Raw genomic sequence first — 19161 nt, forward strand, 5'->3', positions numbered from 1 at the left:
TCTATTTAACCTGGTCACATAATCTCATTGTTAAGCTGGAGAATTCTGCTGTCACTAAAACTTTTATCTGATTGCTGTGAATGCATCATGTCCCATTGTATCTTTTAAAAAGCCATTATATGTAGAAATATTCTGTAAATACTTAAATGAACAACAGGAGAATTCCTAATGATATGCTTGTAATATGGCTTGATTAATGGCTTAAAAATAATTACTGTTTTTTTTCCTTTCTAGCAAACTTCTGAAGAGAAAGAAGTCTGAAACAGGGCTGCAGGGAGTGACTGGAGAATGGTTTGAAGAAATACAAAGAAAAAAATTTCAGAATTGCGTTGATGTCAATAGAATGCTAAAAACACCATTAGAGTATCAGCTAAGGAAGAGCAAAACCACCAGTGAGTTGCACTTTTCCATTTCCTTATCTATATGATAATGGCCACCAAAGCAATATCTTAGAGCATTTCAGAGTGTAATAGCCAAGGAGTTTCTGAAATTGCATTGAGTTTCTTCTCATGTCAAAGTTTTACCAAAGATATATTTTCAAAATGACTATATTTCTTTAAGCAGATTCTGTTAAAAGCAGAGTTGGGAGTCACAACAGAAAATCCCTCATATTCTTAACCCATAGCTAGAATCATAGAACAGCCCAGGATGGAAGGACCTTGGAAGATCATCTGGTCCAACCTTTCATGAGAAAGGGAGCCTGGATGAGATTGTCTAGCACCGTGCCCAGTCGCATCTGGTAAACCTCCAGTGATGGGGACTCCACCATGTCCCTGGGGAGGTTGTTCCAGTGATTGATTATCCTTACTGTAAAAAAATTTCTTTCTTAATCAAGGTGAAGTTACTGTAATTATAGTAAATATAGTGGTGATTTCCAATCAAAGATGTAATGTTTACTTTGTATGTACATAAACTGTTTCAGTTTTACCTAGTTTTCTTAAAGAAACTAGAAGCACCTAAATGACATTTGGAATAAGGAGGTAATCTGGGTTTGAGTGAGAGAGATTTGACTGTATCGGTGGAAAACTGTTCCTGGTAACACTGGGCTAAAGGCATGATTATCAGGGAGGATGACAAAGCCTGGAAAGTTGGGCTGACCAGGAAGCAACTTCTGGTGATCTCATTTCAGAGGTTCTGTTGCCCATACAAAATGAACATGCACAAGAAACATGATGTCTCCATACCAAGCATGGTATTCTGTACTGTCCTTTTCATCTTCCATCCTTAGATGGTTTTCATGCATAATATATGCTTTTATTCCATTTGCATTTCTGCATGTTTTTCATTGAGCTCTTCCTATTTGTGCTTCATAGCAACTGGAAGCAGTCATGTATTTCAAAAGAAAAGTGAAACCCTAAAAATTTTCCTGAAACTACTCACCTACGCAGAACAGATCTCTGTCTTTCCTGAGTGTTTTTCCCCAACATCTCCTCTAGTCCACAGCTATCTACTATTTTTTCTCTTTCAGAGATGGTCTAATTGATGCATTAGCTAACTAAACTGTGTAATTGTTCTCTGGTATTTAACTTTGAAAGCTGCTGTTTCTATTTCAGATCTGAAGAGGGGGTTGTGTGCCTCAGAGGCTTGTCTGATATTTCCAACTGTATAAGTTGGTTTAATAAAAGGTACTACTTCTACCTGCCAGCCTTGCTCTGTCTACATCCCTAGACCATCCTGGCTACAAAGAGTGCTATTAGGACTCTCCTGATGTCACTTTCATTGTCAAATCAAACAATGCTACCAAAAGGTTAGGCTCTGAAAGGGGTAAAGGATGCAGCATTTTGTAATACACAGTGATTGTCACTGAAGTGAAAGCCATGGGATTTAAATCCCATGACATGAATTACTCATTTCATTTTGGACTAGGTCCAAAATATTGCCCCTTGCTGTTGTTATCAGTGACACTTTGCTCTTGTTTCTGGTTTTCCTTTCTCCTAGTCATTGGATAATTGTTGTATTGTTTCAGGCATGTAATGTTTTAAATGGAAAAAAAGTAGATACAGCACCTTATTCCTGACTGAAGTCTTGTTTCCTTATGTCCTCAGGTTTCCTGTGGTATGTTTTAATAGCAGACCCTGCAGTTTCTTTCCCTAATCTGTGAGCAATACTCATCCTCTCCTTCATACCAATTGCCAGCTGCTTTCACAGGCAGACTGTTCCGTTTGAAAAAATTAAATCATAACCTTCCTAAAGAAATCATTCATGATATTTTGCATTTAAAATACAGTTCTGATATGCTGTTTGTAGCAAAAAAAAATGTACTCCAGTGGCCACAGGAATCCTGAAGAATTGTATGATACAGAAGACACCTTAGTCTGAATTACTGTTATGTAGTTACATTACAATCTATTAAACCATTGTATATTCAGAGTTGTCATATTTCTTACAAAGGTGAAAAGAAAGTGACTAATGATTGTGGGTGCCTCAATTTTCAAATGTCTAATTTGCCTATATTTTAAAACAGTTATGGTTTTCAAATGGTTGAGTGTTGATTGCTTTCTGAAAATCAGCCTCATTTATCTCAAGTGTGTCACCCAAAACCAATAATACTTTTTGAAATTTTAGACCTGTTTATCTTTCTCTTAGTCTTCTAGTTAGTCATTATAAACCAGCATGTCACATACTCTGTCCAAAAATGTCAATAAAACTGGAGTTTCCTGGCATAAAAGGTAAGCAAAAGAAAATTATTTATGAAGACATAACTTTTTATGTATATTTTAGTATTGTATTTAGTAAGAACTTGAAACAAATTAAATTTTTATAATATTTTTAGATTATAAAGAACTAAAAATGTCATCCTGCACAAATCCTCAAGCACAAAAGAACGCTTCAGCTTCCTTTCTGGGGTTCAGATCACCTTTTGCTTGGCTTTTCTCCTTTAGAAAATCAAGGAAAAACCAGACTCAGAAGCAACCACGGTGAGCTATAATCAGAACATACATTCTTTCCATCTTTAATGAATTGTTCCATGTTTTGTTTAGAAAACTTTGTTAAAATTATTTTTCCAGTCTCTTGCCTTTCACCTCACTGGGAAGATTGGGATTTTACTTGGTCATGTAATGAAAGATTATCTGTTCTGTGTCAGAAGAATGAGGACTAAGTGGCAAGTAATAGGTAAAGTCTCTTGGCTAAATCTATTTTGCTCAGGTTTTGCATAAAGGCTTTAAGCGTATGAAAGCCCCTAGACTTAGCAGCAGCTGCATCCTATTTAATTCCTTCTCTAGAGGATGCAGTGTAAGGCGCATGGGGATCTGGTGCCCTATGGCTGTGATATAACAGGAAAGCATAGCTTTCCCAGGCCATGGCAGAGAGTCCGGCCCCAGGCAGCTCTGCTCCATCAGTTCCCACCATTTCTAGCCCAGAGGCAGCTTAGATGCAGGTCTGCAGCTTTAGCTTTAGCCGGGCAAACAGGGCGGCTCTCCAGTGTTTTTGTCTTCTGTGCTTCGTCAGGGCTTTGGTTTCAATTGGATCTGAACCAAAGATGGTCTCATATGCAGCGCTGGAGCTGCTGTTTGAAGAGCATCCTTCTCCCTTGCCATCCACAGGGTTAAAGCTGCTGTTCAGAGGGAACAGGGCGGCTATGCACAGGCTAGTTAGGCTGACTGTTCTCTCCTAATTTTTGTCCGGTATGGTCCTGTATGTCAGCAACACCAAAGTGAAATACTATTATTTTTGTGTGCATCTTAGGGTAATGCGTGGGACTGGCAATCATAGATAAAGGTGCATTATGCAGTGCTGTGAAATCTAAGTTTGAAGCTGCAAGATCTTTGGCAGAAAGAGGTGATTTTTCTCTCTGTTTGTGAGTCTCAGGCTGGTATTCTGGTCCATGCCTGGGGCTCCTAGCTGGCATGACGCTAAGACAAGGAACAGCTATAATAAACAATGACGGGGAATGCAAGCCTCTAAAGAAATGATGACTAGTCTGATACATAGGTTTTGTAGCACAGCAACTTGCCATTGTGGAGTATTTGTATCAAAGCAGAGGGAGATTTAAGAGCTTTGAATAGAGGCCTGAGGTTAGCTTTGTGGATGGTTACTGGTAACAATTCTCCTACATAGCAACACAGCATAGAAAAAAAATTTGCAAGGTTTTAAGCTGCTCCATACATGTCATCTGACATTGGTCATGCCCCTTATGCTGGGGCACACCAACACCGGACCGCAGCCCTCCCTGCAGAATAAAGGGGCACTTGTGTAACTGAGAATAAGATTTCAAGGGTGCTTTATCCTGGTGCGCGATAAGGTAGCCGATGCACAAGCAAAGGTATAGGCTTTGCTACAGAATCTAAGCATTGAAATGCTTTCTTAATTTAAGAAGGAAAAAAAAAAACAACCCATGACTACTCATTGCATCAGCTTTTCTAATATGTGTTTATCTGGCTTTTCCACAGAAAATCTATTGTATCTCATGCTCAGATGCCTTTGATTTCTTACCGAGCACAGCTTGAAAAAATAAACAAGTCAATCCTGACGTGTAACTGAGCTGATTGCTACATTTTGTAGTCACGCCTCTCTGTTGAAAACTTCCCCCACCCTCTTCTAGGTGTTGCCGTGGCATGTGGTTTGCTTTATGCATAGACAAAGCATTGAAATAATCTGCCTCTCACCAGGTAGAGTTATTTTGGAGAGTTAGTGAAATACAATAGGAGGCAGCACTGTAAATCCTGTAAGTAAGCCTAACTGGCAGAAACTTTTAAATAGCTAAATATTAATGGCTGTTTAGGGGGTCCTTTCTGTACTGGAGAGACAGTTTCATCAGCTGCGGTGGTGTTTTGCTGTGAGAATAAATTATGGAAGCTGCAAAAAAGAGTATGCTTATGTGGAGACACAGAAGATGCTAATAAAAGGTTTGTAACTGTAGGTAGTGAAATGTTTGATCACTTTTGGTTCAAAGGTGTTCGTTGTTCTTGAATTCATTCTTATGCTTTTCTAATATGTAAGTGTGATTTGTGCTGGAGAAGAAATGCTGTTTAATTGTGTTTTCAGCATATTTGAGTTATGTGTTTGTTGCTTACCTGGCTTCTTATGTAGTACTGATAAGAATAATATAGAAGAAAACTGATTACACTCTTACATTAAACAACTTGGAGATGGCCTGGGGAAGACAGGTGCCTCAGTGAAAATACTAATTTGCAGCAGATTTTAATTCATGGATTTATATTATTGTTACCAGTAGTGATAGTAATAAATAGAGTAATTTTTTGCTTTTAATCTTACATTTGGATGTCATAAAAAAGATACATATGTATATAAGTGAAAATCTTAAAATATAACTTCTTGTTTTCCATAGTGAGTAGTATCTTTCTGATGGCAAATATTTCTGAACATGAGCAGTAATTTAACTTCTGTTTATGAATAATAGATAATGTTTATAAGTATGTGTGTATGTGCGCGTGCATGTGTGTGCAAAATAATGTAAACATTGCTCAATATCCTTAACCAAAAAAGAAACTGAATTACTTTTTCCTAAAATTAAGCAATATTTTTCTGGAAATAAGCAAAACTTTAATTTTGAAATGCTGGAAAAGAGTTCAGAAAAAATAATGAGGCAGTTTGAGAAGTGGAGGGATTGGCATAGGGAAAAGGTTTAAATAACCTCTTTTGTATAAGTTGACAGGGAGGAAAATAAAGCAGGATGCAATGACCAGTTATTTCTGACAGAACAGTGACAACAAAGACATGGAGGAATTTAAAATAGTGCCAGAAGTGCAAATGAAAATTTAATATTTGCCTAGACTATCAGAAGACATTTCTAACGTGTCTACTTCATGTAGCTTCATTGCAAGGAGCAATTAATGCAACACCAAGCACAGCATCAAGTGGGGAAAACTGTAGATCGGCTTTGCACAGTAAAGCTGAAGAAGGAAGCTTCTAACAAAGCTTCTACATTTTTGTTATGCATATAATTAAAATTAAGAGAGCTCGCTAAGCCACAGGATTTCATTGACTTGGTTTGCAGGAAATCATTGTAAAAACTCTGAAACATAAGTTTCATTCTTAATTTGTTGTAGAAATATTAAAAAATAGCCAACATTTCAGTTTAAAGGGAAAGCTACATACATCTTTGAGTCCCGGTTCTGTAAACTTCAGTCACAGGGAATGGTAACCCACTGAATTAATGGCTGTTCATATTCAGTGCTACAAGGAAAAATTAGGAATTTAGGATTCAGATTGTCTGGCCAGATCCAAAGCCCACTGAGGTCAACAGGCTTGTTTCCTTTGGTTTCAGTTGGACCCCATGTCAGAGAGGAATCCTGGTTTTACAGTTCACAATTACAGAAGCAAAAACAAATTGCACCTTTCAACTGTTCTTCCCTGCCTGCAAGCACATTGCAAACAAATGACAAAGCACTTCAGGAGGAAAGGCTGGGCCACAAAGAACCTGCCAACAAGCCGGTTTATACTTGCTGTTGAAGCACAATAAAGTAGTCTACCTGAGCACAAGAACTTTTTAAGAGCCTAAGAACAAGGTCGTTCAAAAAGACTTTGAAACAAACAGGACTGAGCAGAACCATCTTTCCCTACTTCACTTTCTCTCAAGGATTAACTTCCTGGGAAAAAACAGTTTCTGAGACGAAGAAGAACTGGCAATATGCACAGCTGAGCAACATTTCCTTCAGGGCATTTGAAGGAACTGGGTTTGCGTAGTTGTAAAATAAGGATCTGCAGACTCAAATAGACTCAGTGAAGTCAAGTCCTATTCTTGTTTATTTAGTTTATTTTGTATTTGTATGTCTGCAAGTCATCCCGTAGAACAGAATACCTTTTATGTTCAGGGCTTCTCAGCTTGTTCTACCCACTGCGTTATTCACAAGACGCTCTAGCTGGTTCTCTGCCAAGCCCTTGCAGTTCTATACAGCTTAGAAAAGCAGACAAGCCTTCTACTATACGTTAAAAATTGGTAAATAAAGGCTGTTTTGATTGAGTAGCAGCAAGTTCCAAAGTTCACACGGAAAACAATCTGATGCCTATTGTGGGGGGCAGAGCACAGCTCTGCGACAGAGCAGGCTGAAATGGAAGAGAAAAACAATAAAATTGCAGATGCCAACCACTTACAGATTTACAAGTAGTTAACTTCAGCTGTTTGTAGTACCTGCTAAATTATTGTTGTTTGGAAAAGGAAGTATTATCATCTTATCGTAATGCTGGATTGAAACAATTACTTTATTACTGTTGCAGACATTGAGATATCAGTAGGTCGAGTTCATTCTTGGCTGTGCAGCTAATGACATTTGCAAGCTGACAAGGCCAAACCAAATGGTGCATTTCCCCAACATTTTTTGTTAGCAGGATTTTTTGGGGGAGGTGGATGGATTCTTCATAGAGCAGTATTTTTTCAGATGCTTCTCAATAGCTGTTAGAGAGAAACTGCTGGATATTTACTACCTGGTAAAATTACATCATGTTCCTTTTAAAAGCCAACATTTAAATCCTTCTGCCTACAGATATGACAGTTCTGCTAGCACATCTCCAAAAGTGGCAGAAATGGCAACGGTAAGTAGCTTATCAACTTTATTGCCAGCAATGTTTAAACAACAGGTTTTTCAAAAACTAGTCCCCTTTGTTAAGGCTGTTGATATAACACCTGTTTAAATAGTGTTCTTAAGAGTTCTTGTGTTAAACACTGAGTAAAATGTCTGTGTTGTGAACCTGGTGAGCTTGCCCTATTAACTATACAAGTCCAAAGCTTTTCTAGGTAAGCCCTAAGTTTAGCTCTGATCAGGTTTCAGTTCTCTCTTAATGACCAAATACTTGCAGGGATAATTTCCTAGCCCCAAACCCTCTCGTATTTTGGCAACTGTAACCAATGTGCAAATAGGTCAAAACTCAAACTAAATAAACAAACTAGTGTATTTACTTTGTTACTTTTCATTTGTACAAGGGTGAATTTGAGTTGATGGCTTGGGTAGGCAGTAAGCTAGAGCCTCTCGTGCAACATTTCCATGCACAGAATTGCCATGTAAATGTAAATTTTGGCAATAGGAAAATATTTTTTGGCTCAATGTTCCATTTTATAAGCACAAGCTCAATTTAAGGATGAAACAACAGGTTTATTTCTGATGTAATTTAAGTGCATGCTGTTGACATAAACAGATTTCCTCCAAGGATGATATTTGCTATTTTAATTACTTTATTGCCCTGTATTACTAACATGTCTTTCCTCCTCTTCAATTGTATGGTATAACCACAGAGAGGACTAAGAAGATATACAGTATATAATCAAACATATAGAGGAGGTAAATTAGCCACCTCCCTTCTCTCATATTTCAAAAACGAAGGGATAATCCATATTAATATATGACTGAACAGAGATCTTATCAGAGAATCCTGCCTATTATAAAAATAGACTTTCATAGCTTCTACCATCTGAGGCTGTGAGCTGAGGGAAATATGGATGGGATAGGAACCTCTCCAGCTTAACATGTTAACTAAACTCAGATGAGGAATAGGATGACGTTTTCCCCACTGCTACGGTAATTTGTCACAGCTCCCCAAAGAGCGGTCCTGCAATATGAAAAATTGACTGTGGTGTTTAATTATGAAATCTCTGTTGGGAGGTCAATGTGTGAATTTTAAAATGTGCTGTTCAAGGAAAAAGTGATTAGGAAAAACTAAATTAAGAGATACAATGCAATAAGGATGCGTATGGGAAAAGAAGTAAACTATGCCTCATATTATAAGGTCATTATAACTCATCTATCCAAAACATTCTACGGTATGAGGACAAGACGAGCAAATCTCCTTATTACATGTGTAAAAGTCTCTAAAATGCATGCAATTTTGTAATCCCCAGTTGTATATTTTAATAATATTTAATGGACCTACAAAGAGTTTACTGACCTCTGTGACTTGTGACCCGATTTGCAATGTGACATGTGAAACATGATTTGAACCTACATGTAGAACTAAAGTCATGTTGCCTTACAATTTTTAACAGGCTGAAATGTGTAATTCCCCAATATCAACTGAAACAAGTGGTCATTCTTTTGATGCAAACCAAGATGAAATGATGGAGAAAAGTACACAGGAATGGAATGAACAGCTAGAGAAGGAGTTTTTCAGTGGTAAGTGTGGGTCTTTACTTTGTTCTGGTATTATTCAGAGTTGTGAACTGGTTTCAGAGAATTTTCTGCAAAAGCATAGGCTGCAAAGATATGGCTCACTACTTTCTAGCACAGTGGCTACTTTTTGCTGTTTTCATCTGATAGCAGAATGTCTAGTCTGACATTGACCTCAGGATGTGTCACTGGTCACTCTTAGAATGCATTTCATCTCATATTGATCCAGTTCAGAAGAATCACACCTTAAAAGCATACATTTCTCTCTGCTGGTTCTGACAGGGGCCCGTGTTGTATCCTTTAGATGCAGACGTACAGTTATGCAAGAATTATTTCATCCCAGTTTCCTGCATGCCTAATTTTGATAATGATGAATTACTAGGCCTAGTTTTATGAATTGTAAAGCCTCAAACCACAGAAGCAAGAGGCATTATGGCATTCAGTTAGCTTTCTGGGAGTCCTTATAGCACCAGTCAGAAGTTGCTGGTTCTTTTTTTTTCCTCACTGCTGGGAAGCAAGGCAAGATCAAACCCAGGCTATAAGTGCACAGAGATGTTCTTCCATAAACTTTGTTAGATCTATGCAAAAACTTGTCCATGAATATTGCTTTCTACCACCCAAAATTACAAGAGATCACAGACTGAAAACACGGTTGGGAAGCAGTGGGTAAGTGCTGGAAGAAGAAAGCACTGCATGGTGGACAGTGGTTCTTCAGAAACCCACCTGCCTGTCATTACTTTTGGGTGTCAGTCATAACTGTGCACACTTGCCCACTGACAGAGAAAAACTGTACATAGGTTGGCTGATGTCCTCCAAATGGAAGACACAGAAACAACTTGTCTTTTTTCTTGTACTAAGCTGACTTTCTAAGGAATCTTCTCTCTTCTCTGCTGAAGAGAAACTTAGACAAATGGAAAATTTAGTACCTCTGGTCTCACTTTTTATTCCAACTATACATACCTAGCAATGCTTCCTTAATGATTCTACTATAAGCACAGACCTGTAATGACTGATCAGTCAGTCTTTTTTATTTAAATGGATTAGGAAATGGTAACAAAACAGCCATATCCATTTGTGGTTATATCTTACGTGTGCTATTTTCAAAATACAGAAAGAATACAATTAGTGAAGGCATAATTATTTTTGCCAATAAATATACTTTAAATACATTGCTGTCACTTAGTCTTATGACTGAATATCTTGGTTAACTGAGCTGTATAGTGTTTAATTCCAGTTCATGAGACTGTCTATGTATATAAATACAGCTTTGTTACTAGAATGGAGCACAGGTTCCTAACTATTTCATTACCCTTTTTTATCCAGAAAATGCCATTTTCAGTGCTCATTTTAAAGTAATAAACTACAGTTTAGTAGAGAACTTCTTTTCTGAATGAAACAAACAGTGGACATGCCAGACTACTGAATATGCTTGTTTGATGATTGCAGGATTCTGTGTTTTCTTACAATTACGTCGTACCTGTGCTTTGTGCACACACAGAAAGGTCTATGTTTGCTTATGAGCCTAGTGAATTCTTTTCAGGGATTTTTTGCTTACACCCCACACCCACACAACCACCTCCCCCTCCTGGGTAAGAATTCGGATTTCAAATTGTTCTCATTTTCTTTTACATAGCATAAAGACTAATGTTTCCATAAAGAACAATTTTAAGATCAGTCATGGAACAGCGCATTTTTTTCCTTGTAGTCATAATGGGTGACCACTGAAAGGTCCTGTGGAGGAAGAATATGTGGTTTGGGAAGGGTTTTGAATGCTGAGAAGCTGACTCCTTTCAAAGCTAGTTCTGATTATTAATGTAGTACATGAAACTTTTTAACATAAATAGTCAGAAGATTATTAAAGAAAACAAAACCAAGTGTCTTTTTTTCCCTGTGCAGTTCTAAATGATCTGGATGACCAGCTGGCCCAGGAACAAGCCCAAGATCCATTGGACAGGACAGCTTCTACTAGCACTGCATCAAACGCGCAATACAGTAGTGCATTCCCTACTTCAAAGAGGCAGACTGCTAGTAGGGGGCAACACAGAACTGACTGGAGTGACACGCCTAGCACATTTTTCCCAGATGGACTGAGAACAATCAGAGCCAAAGATGAACACAAGATTTTCATCAGACCAAGGAAATTATACAATGCATATATAAACTGGAACCAGGCAGCCTTACAAGAAGATTACAAATACAATGATCCAGTCGATGGAAATCCTCATCGACTAAGCAGCAGACTGTCTTCCGTTTCTTTCGGACGGTCTTCAGAAGGTAGCTTATATCCTCCTTCTGTAACGCAGAACAGTGGATTTAGGCACAAGAGTTGTATGAACAGGGAAACAGCTGGCAGAAGTTACTCTGTGTGTTCCCTTCGGAGATGTCCATCATCAGTATCTTCTGACCAGCTATCAGCATCTAGTTTACAACATACATTGTCAAGGGAGAGCAGCAATGGTTTTGTACCAAGGTTTGGTCGACAGAACCCAAAGAGAATTCCTCTGTCTTCTATTGTATGGAACAACACACCAGACTCTCCTCGACAAACACCAACTCAAGAAAAAATGTTTAGAACTCAATCACTAATGGAGTTTCATGCTACAGACCATGGTAGATATCCAAGCTCTTTGCAAGAAACCAAGAAATATGCGTGCTACCACTCAAAACACCACTACGGAAGATCTATTTCAAGCAGTAATTGCTTTAGTAGAGTTAGTTGCCCTGACAAAGCTACTTCCCCATTGCCCTTTGATAACTGGGAAAATTATCCATTATACAAATCAGAAAATAATCTCTCTAGATCCTACTGTAGAGATACTTCTTCTCATGGCAAGTTGTATGCAAACCAGAAACATTCTCTGTATGGAAAAAAAGACAGCTATCCTTCTTGGGCTGATATTCCTCAGTATTACAACGATAAAGTGTTTATTTCCCCTGATGCCAGCTTTGAAGTGATCATGGCTAATTTAAATGACCAGCAGTGGGCACATACAAAGAATGCCAAGTTTGGTTCACAGCACCTGCAGAACGATTTTCATGTGTATTCTCCAGAAAATACGAATATCAAAAGGATAACAAGAAGTGCAAATAGAACTTTTTCAGAATTCATTGAGGGCTGTCAGCCTTGGCTAAGTTGTAACTCTTCAGTCTCTTCATCTAGTATCAGAACTGATGAGTCCATCTTTCCTAATCTGAAGGACCAAACAAAACCTATAGGACTGAACAAGAATTCAGTCATCGTTACCCAAAGAAGTACTAAGGCAGACTTTACACAACTAGAAAAGGTCAAAGATATGAAACCGCCTAATGAAGACATGCCATTACAGTCAGTTTCTCAACAGGCAGATATGAACTATATCAATGCCCAGAGTTTTTCCTCTAACAGCCCTGCTTCTGCCATGTTGCAAAGTGATGCATCTCTCTTTAACACACTTGGATCAAAGAGACAAACCCAAGTTACTGCCAGAGAAGATATTGCAAAAATGTATACATCAAATGGTGATAAAAGAAATGTACAAATGAAGGAAAATGATTGCCCCCCCAACAGTGTGTTCAGCCAGCCTCCCTGTATTTTGCCAGCTGATGAGAGCAGGAAGGAACCTTTTCTTTCAAATCAGAAAGAATGGGAACATAATATGCATTATGCAGCAAAAAGAGAGAGCATCAAACAGGATAATCAGAGTGCAGAAGCTGGTACTCGAGCTACGCCAAAGAGACAGTCTTCACTGCTGAATGTTGCTTCTGCTCCATCCACTGAAAAATTAGCAAACTGCCAAGGCACATTGTCCTGTCCTCCTGAATGTTCATCTAGCTCCTCACAAAGCTCTCTGCAAGCACTTTCTCATAAAGACAATTCTAAATGTTTAGGAACGTTAACTAGCTCTTCAGTAAATTGCACTGAATCTCAAGCAGAAGGTGGAAAAACAGCTCCAGTGAGCAGAATAGGTATTACCAAAAAGATTTCACAGAAAGCATTGCAAAATACAAGCACTTTAGTTACTAAGGACTGTAATGGACAAATCACTACTAGCTGTCCACAAAATGGAAATTCTGGAAATATTTATATGCATAGCTTTGATGGAGACCCCAAGACCTCTGAACATAGTTTAAGTTATTTTTGCCTAGAAAAAGAAAATGGAAAAATAAGGAATAATTCAGCTTGTATTGAAAGACTTCACAAGCAAGACAGCTTGCTGAGACATACCAGTAGCTGCAGCATTACTGGCTCCCCTAGCAGAAACAGCCTCAAATCTCCTGACCCACTTGTTATTTATTACACTTTGCCTAGAAAATCAGCTAGCATTGCTGGTAGTATTATGTCAGATACACCCATCTCTTTACCTAGAGAAAGTAGAACAACATATGATTGCTTAAGGTCTGAAACTCCTTATAGAGCTGGTGCCTTTTGTTCTAATCAAAGAGATGCGTCTTGTTTAGACACAAAACATTCCTTTTTAACATCAGCATCATTAAATGCTGCTACAAGTAACAAAGAAAAAGATTACCCCAGTCCTTTAACCAAAAGTCCTAATGATTCAGTAAGTAGTAGTACATCAGTTGAACTGACAGATAGAGGTAAACATCTAAGCAGAAGAGAATCCTCTGTGTTTTCAGATTGTAAGGAGAGGGGAAATTTTTTGCAGAAATATAAAACTACAAGCACATTTACAGTTTGTGTTGATGAAGATCATGTCAAGTATCATGAACTAGTTTCAATTTATTACACATTACCACGGAGGCATTCACGAACATTTTGTAACCTCTTCAGAGATAATCCAGAGGATGCAGGTTTACCTTGTCCCAAAGATAACACTCAGTCACCAAGAATACGAAACAAGAAAAATGAAGGTCATGTGAGTTTAGCAAATGTTTTTTTCCCCAGTACTTTGGAAAAAGAGGTGCCTTCATATTCTTCTGACCAAGTATCTTCAGCTCTGGTCACACCTCAGAACTTAGGAACTGCTGTTGATAGTGAAGAAGAGAATTCCCACTTACCTCCTACCTCTGAGAAGATACATACTTCAAAGTCAGTGAGTATGGTACATAGCAGGAAAAATAGTTCAGCAGATCTTTCATTAGCAGAAAATGTGCTTTCTGACATGGTGACAAAAGAAATTTCTTTTTGTGGTCCACAATCCACTGCAATAGTGGCTAAGTCAGGTAAGGCCATTTCTGATGCTTCAAGCAGCCAAAATACAGAAATATGTCTAAAAGAAAAGAAGGAAATTTTACAAACAGTCACACCACTGAAGTCCAGTTTATCAACTCCTCCCAAGCCAGGCAGACATTCAGAGAATCCTTTGTATTCTACTTCAACAAATAAAAATAGTATACAGAAGGGAAGCTCTGAAAACTGCTGTCAGCTCCCTAAAGTGAACACTGATAAAAATCTGAACAGTTTACTCCTCCACCCAGGAGAGAAGGGTTCCCTTGGAATAAACAGTAACACAGAGCGTGCCGATGTGTCGCTCCCTCCTGTAGAAGACACGTACAGGGATAGTACCGAAGTTAAACTAAATTTCCTATACCAAACCACCCCTCTGTATAATAATAAATGTAGTGGACTGCAATTAAGGGCTGACAGTTCAAGAAAAGATGCAAATGATTTAAAATCTTGTAGCAAAGTGCTTTCAGAGTTGCAGAACAAAGCATCTGAGGTAAGCACAGCTTCCGGTGCTGATCCATTACTTCAGCTAGATGAAGTGGTTAGCACAGATACAGGTGAGTCAAAGAATTTAAAACTTAAAAAAGATCAAAACTCACAGAGTACTTGGATGGGTAGAGATTATAGTGGTTTGCAGGAATCAGAGAGGCATAGCGAAGGCAACCTGAACATTAACTGTAAAGATAAAGTCCTCAGGGTTACACAAGATCAGAAGTTAACACAGAGTGCAGAAGACGAGAACAAGCTTCTCTCTGACTGCACAAGAGACAAAGTCAAAGATATAGAAAAAAGGAAAAACAGACCTTCAATTAAAAATAAACTGGCAGCTGTTTACAAAACAAGTCGAAAATTTTCAAGTAAAAATTTACCCCCCAAACCGCACATAAATAACATTTTTTCACAGAATGATGGAAGTGCCACTTCTTTAGAGGTCGACATGTCCTTTGACTCATTGATTTCAACAGACTCCCAACAGCCATTCCTGCAGTTGGACAATGAAAATCAGAATCACAGTCCGGACCCTGATAGGAATATGCCGAGACCAAGAACAGCTGAGAATAAGACGACTGAAAATCAGAGTGATCCTTCTTTGCTGGTTAATAACAGCAATTGGAGGTCTTTTACAAGCTCTTACACCCAGAAGGAAGCCATCAGTCCCAAAAAAACTACAGTGAAAGTGGAAAATAGGCCAAGTCTTACAACCCTATTTCCTGATAAAGCAGTAGCCACAAGAAATAAGAATTCCCAAACACTTGATCTCAGGTTAGAAAACAGAAGCCAGCCCATCTCTCCCAGTGCTACTACATCAGACCTACTGGATGATGAGAAAAGAAGAGCTAGCAGTCATGCCTGCAGTCCTCCCTTGCCACTTTTAACTGACAAAAACTCAAACACATATGTAAATAGCTGCTTGCAGGCAGACATATGTCCAGAGCAAAACTTGACTTCTCAGACACTGCTTGGTCAGTGTCAAAATACCTCTCGGTCTGCTAGCTTAAAAAATGCTAACTTGCATAGCTATCAGTTGCGCAAGAGCCATGCCAAAAGTCAGCGTGAGCGTCACCTTTCTGAGAGTATTTGTGCTCGAGATTCGTATGAGACCTTTGCCTCAGGAAGCAGTGTTCTGCCAAAAGATGGCATACATGGGAAGAGATTTAAATCTTATTCAGAGCTGTTGTCTTATGATGAAAATGAAAACTGGGCATCGGATGATGAAAAATGTTGCAGCACTAGAAATCTGATGTATCCTTCTGTTGAATTTGGTATATTTGGCAAAGAACAACAGTTGGCTTTCCTGGAAAATATCAAGAGGTCACTCACAGAGGGGCGATTATGGAGACCTTGTCTTCTTAATAACCCCGGTGCTCTCAGAGATGGAGACCCCCCTTCTATAAACAGAGCTGAGCTTTTGAGCTCAAGTTCTGCTGGGAGCAAAATGTCATCGACTGCTTCATCCCCCCGAGAGCCAACCGATATCTATCAGGAAGACCCAGCAGCTTACTTGGATTCAGACAGTGATACCACCACCGATGATGAATACTACCTAGATGAGATAGATAAAGAATCGGAGCTATGAAGGGCCTGTGGTACAAAGACAGTGGCACGATAGCTCGGTAGTTTCTGGACAGACAAAAACATGTAAAATAATTTGAGCCAGTTCTTGTGCTGCTATAAATTGGTACAACTTCATTAGTTTTAAATAAGTTAGTATGTTATGTTAGCTGAGCATTTGACTTTTGTATTAAATATGTGGTGTCACAATTGTTGTTTTCCCTAACAGGGGAAAAAAATGTAAAAACATCCCTTCCCAAAACAATAGAAGGTAAACAACTGTGGAACTTTGGGCAGTGTAACGCCAGAGATGGCTTTCCTCTGAGTCAGCAAATAGTGGCTTAGGCTCCTGCCAGCTACACAGCTGCAATGGATAAATTCTAGCTTGAACTACATTTTCTTACAAGGCTTAACTGAAAACTTAGAGGTTACTTGGCTGATAAATTAAAGTTTCTCCAATTTTCCTCATTTACCAGATCGAGCACAATAATGCCAATCCATCCCACCCAGCAAACACCCCCCCAAACCAAAACCTGTTTAATTTTTACAGCATATTCTGTACGAATATTCTTTTTCTGCATTCCTGGGAAGCGTTGCAGCAATGTCCCTGGTGGCGTTTGTTCTGCCATGCAGTTGAGGTGGATTCCACACCAGGATTTTTCTCCTCAGCACTTGCAAGAGCAGTGAGCAATGCGAGTTGCAGAAGTTGCACAGGAAACACCTCGGCTAAGGGCACAGCCCTGGAAAACTCACCAAAATTCCTGAGGATGTTAAGAAACACAGCTGAGCATGGAAATCTGCTTTTCAGACGTGGCAGATTCACAACCAGCACAGCTTTGGTTACCATTGAGATGAACGGCCAGATTTCTGCTGTTGACTTAGCAACAGGTTCATTTGAATTGATAATCCAACACTTTAAACCATGCAAAATGCAGAAAGATTTACCCTATTTATTTCCTCTATAAACCTCATAGGTTGAATCCTAAGTTGTCCTAATAGTGGGAAGACAACCGTAACCAATACAACCTGTTACATCCCTCGGTTCCACTGCCTCTGCGCTGGGCCGGTCCTGGGCTGAGGCACCTGCAGCCGGGCAGCACCACCCGAAGCCACTCGAGAGGGCGCATGGCCAGGTCGTGACTGCACCATGCAGACTGGCAGGTTTTTACATACGAAATAAATAAGTAAGAAATGCTCTTTGCCTTTTGCTAAATTACCGTCTCTTCTGGGTATTTTTCAACCATTCCCGCTGTCGCCATGCTACTTTTTATCCTTTGAACTGAATGGCTGTAAACATTTTCCAGTGGCTCTTCTTCGGCCATGCTAATAACGTAGTATTATTACTCAGTAGCCAAAACTCAGCCCTGGCCATTAAATTTCTAACTAAGCTTTGATCTCTTTGTATGCAAAATCAGAAGTGGCTCACTGAGCCAGAAGATAGGGGGGTTTTAAATAATTATACATTTACTTCTACTTTATTTCTAATTTCACTTATGGTCTAAAATGATGATCCGTATTTTTGATAAACTTTTTAATTCAATAAAATTTCTGTAGGACATAATTATATTTTTGTAACTGGAAGGACAGTATACTGATATTTTAAAATAATATATTTTACACAAAGCAAGCAATGCTTGTGTCACTGACTATTCCACAATAAACTAAAAGATGAAAAAGTTATAGTATAGTTAACTGGTATCCTTATTTTTTTGTACTGTAAACTTCGTTAAAGAAGTGGGTCTGTAGTTCAAATCTGTACTGGTATATAAGTATTATTACTTTATACAGCAGTAATTTGTCTTTTGTTGTACATAGAAGGACTAATATAAACTGTATTTATAGTCAGAATTGATCTCTACGACATGCTTGTTTTGGAAGGACTTAAACATACGCTGACATATGCAATGCTGGAAGGAAATTACTACCGTATAATTGCAGTCTTGTAAAAGGTGGTATTCTAAGGAGACATTAGGTTTTTCTGTAAACGACTCTATTCTATACATACAGGACTCCATAGAGTAAGACAATAAAACCAGCTGAGTATCAGTGAGGAATTTCTGCTGCTGTACATTTCTGCAAAATATGTTAATCCAAAAATTGAGAATACCAGCCTATATAAGGTAAAGAATAATAAAATAAATGTTTACAAGGGAAGTAAATGATCATACAGTTTTTCTTGCCTAGAAGTGGATGGTTTAGAACATTTTTATTTGTAAATATTTTCTACCTGTTCAACAGAAGTTGGATTAAGTTCTCACCTTGTTGGAATAATTTTTTTTCATTTGCTGTGCTACATATGTACAGGAAATCAGGTGGCTTGATTTAATGTAAGCAAATAGAAACTGCTTTTGGTCATCAATCAGTTGTGGAAGAGTGCAGCCTATTGAGGATCTGTAAACTAATATTTGCACTGAATAATGGAATTCTGTAAAACACGATTGCATGAAAGCATAGGGAGAAATATCCTTTGAATAGCCATCAGCTCCATTCAGTTTAGCAGAGCCAGATTTTGACACCTTTTCTCTTCCAAGCTTTTTCTTTGGCAAAAGTATATTCTATAAATGTTCATAATTTATAGGATTTTCATATTTAAAATTATTTGTTTGAAATAAATTGTGCATTCAAATGAAAAAATGTCTTGGTCTTGTGTTTATTTTTCACTTACTGGGAATACCATAGACAGTTTATTTAAAAAAAAAAAAAAAAATCCAGCATCTTAGTATTGTTGTCAGGGTGCAAATGATGTCATAGATTTAAAACAGGGCACCCAGCCACCATCAGTCATGATGTGCCACCTTCGCGATGCGCATACTGCTGCCTTCTCCTCTCCTGCCAGCTCATGAGTCTCTAGTGCACAAATAGTTTCCATCAGCAGTATATCTTTAC

The 19161-nt window shown here is 38.5% G+C and overlaps 1 protein-coding gene across 7 annotated transcripts in view; it reads left to right on the forward strand.

The window, feature by feature from the left end:
• Positions 1–18888, forward strand: part of EXPH5 (exophilin 5) — a 36776-nt gene extending 17888 nt beyond the window's left edge. The window contains exons 1-6 of one of the 7 annotated variants that reach the window (XM_054806808.1): positions 258–392; positions 2587–2669; positions 2774–2918; positions 7446–7494; positions 8939–9065; positions 10956–18888. In XM_054806808.1, coding sequence (XP_054662783.1) covers positions 2636–2669; positions 2774–2918; positions 7446–7494; positions 8939–9065; positions 10956–16300 — 5700 coding nt within the window. In that variant the 5' untranslated portion in view covers positions 258–392; positions 2587–2635 and the 3' untranslated portion in view covers positions 16301–18888. The other 6 variants (XM_054806802.1, XM_054806834.1, XM_054806855.1 and 3 more) reach the window with 6 other exon arrangements.
• Positions 18889–19161: the final 273 nt, after the last annotated feature.

The sequence above is a fragment of the Grus americana genome, chromosome 1 (assembly GCF_028858705.1).
Source record: "Grus americana isolate bGruAme1 chromosome 1, bGruAme1.mat, whole genome shotgun sequence".
Classification (NCBI taxonomy): Eukaryota; Metazoa; Chordata; class Aves; order Gruiformes; family Gruidae; genus Grus; species Grus americana.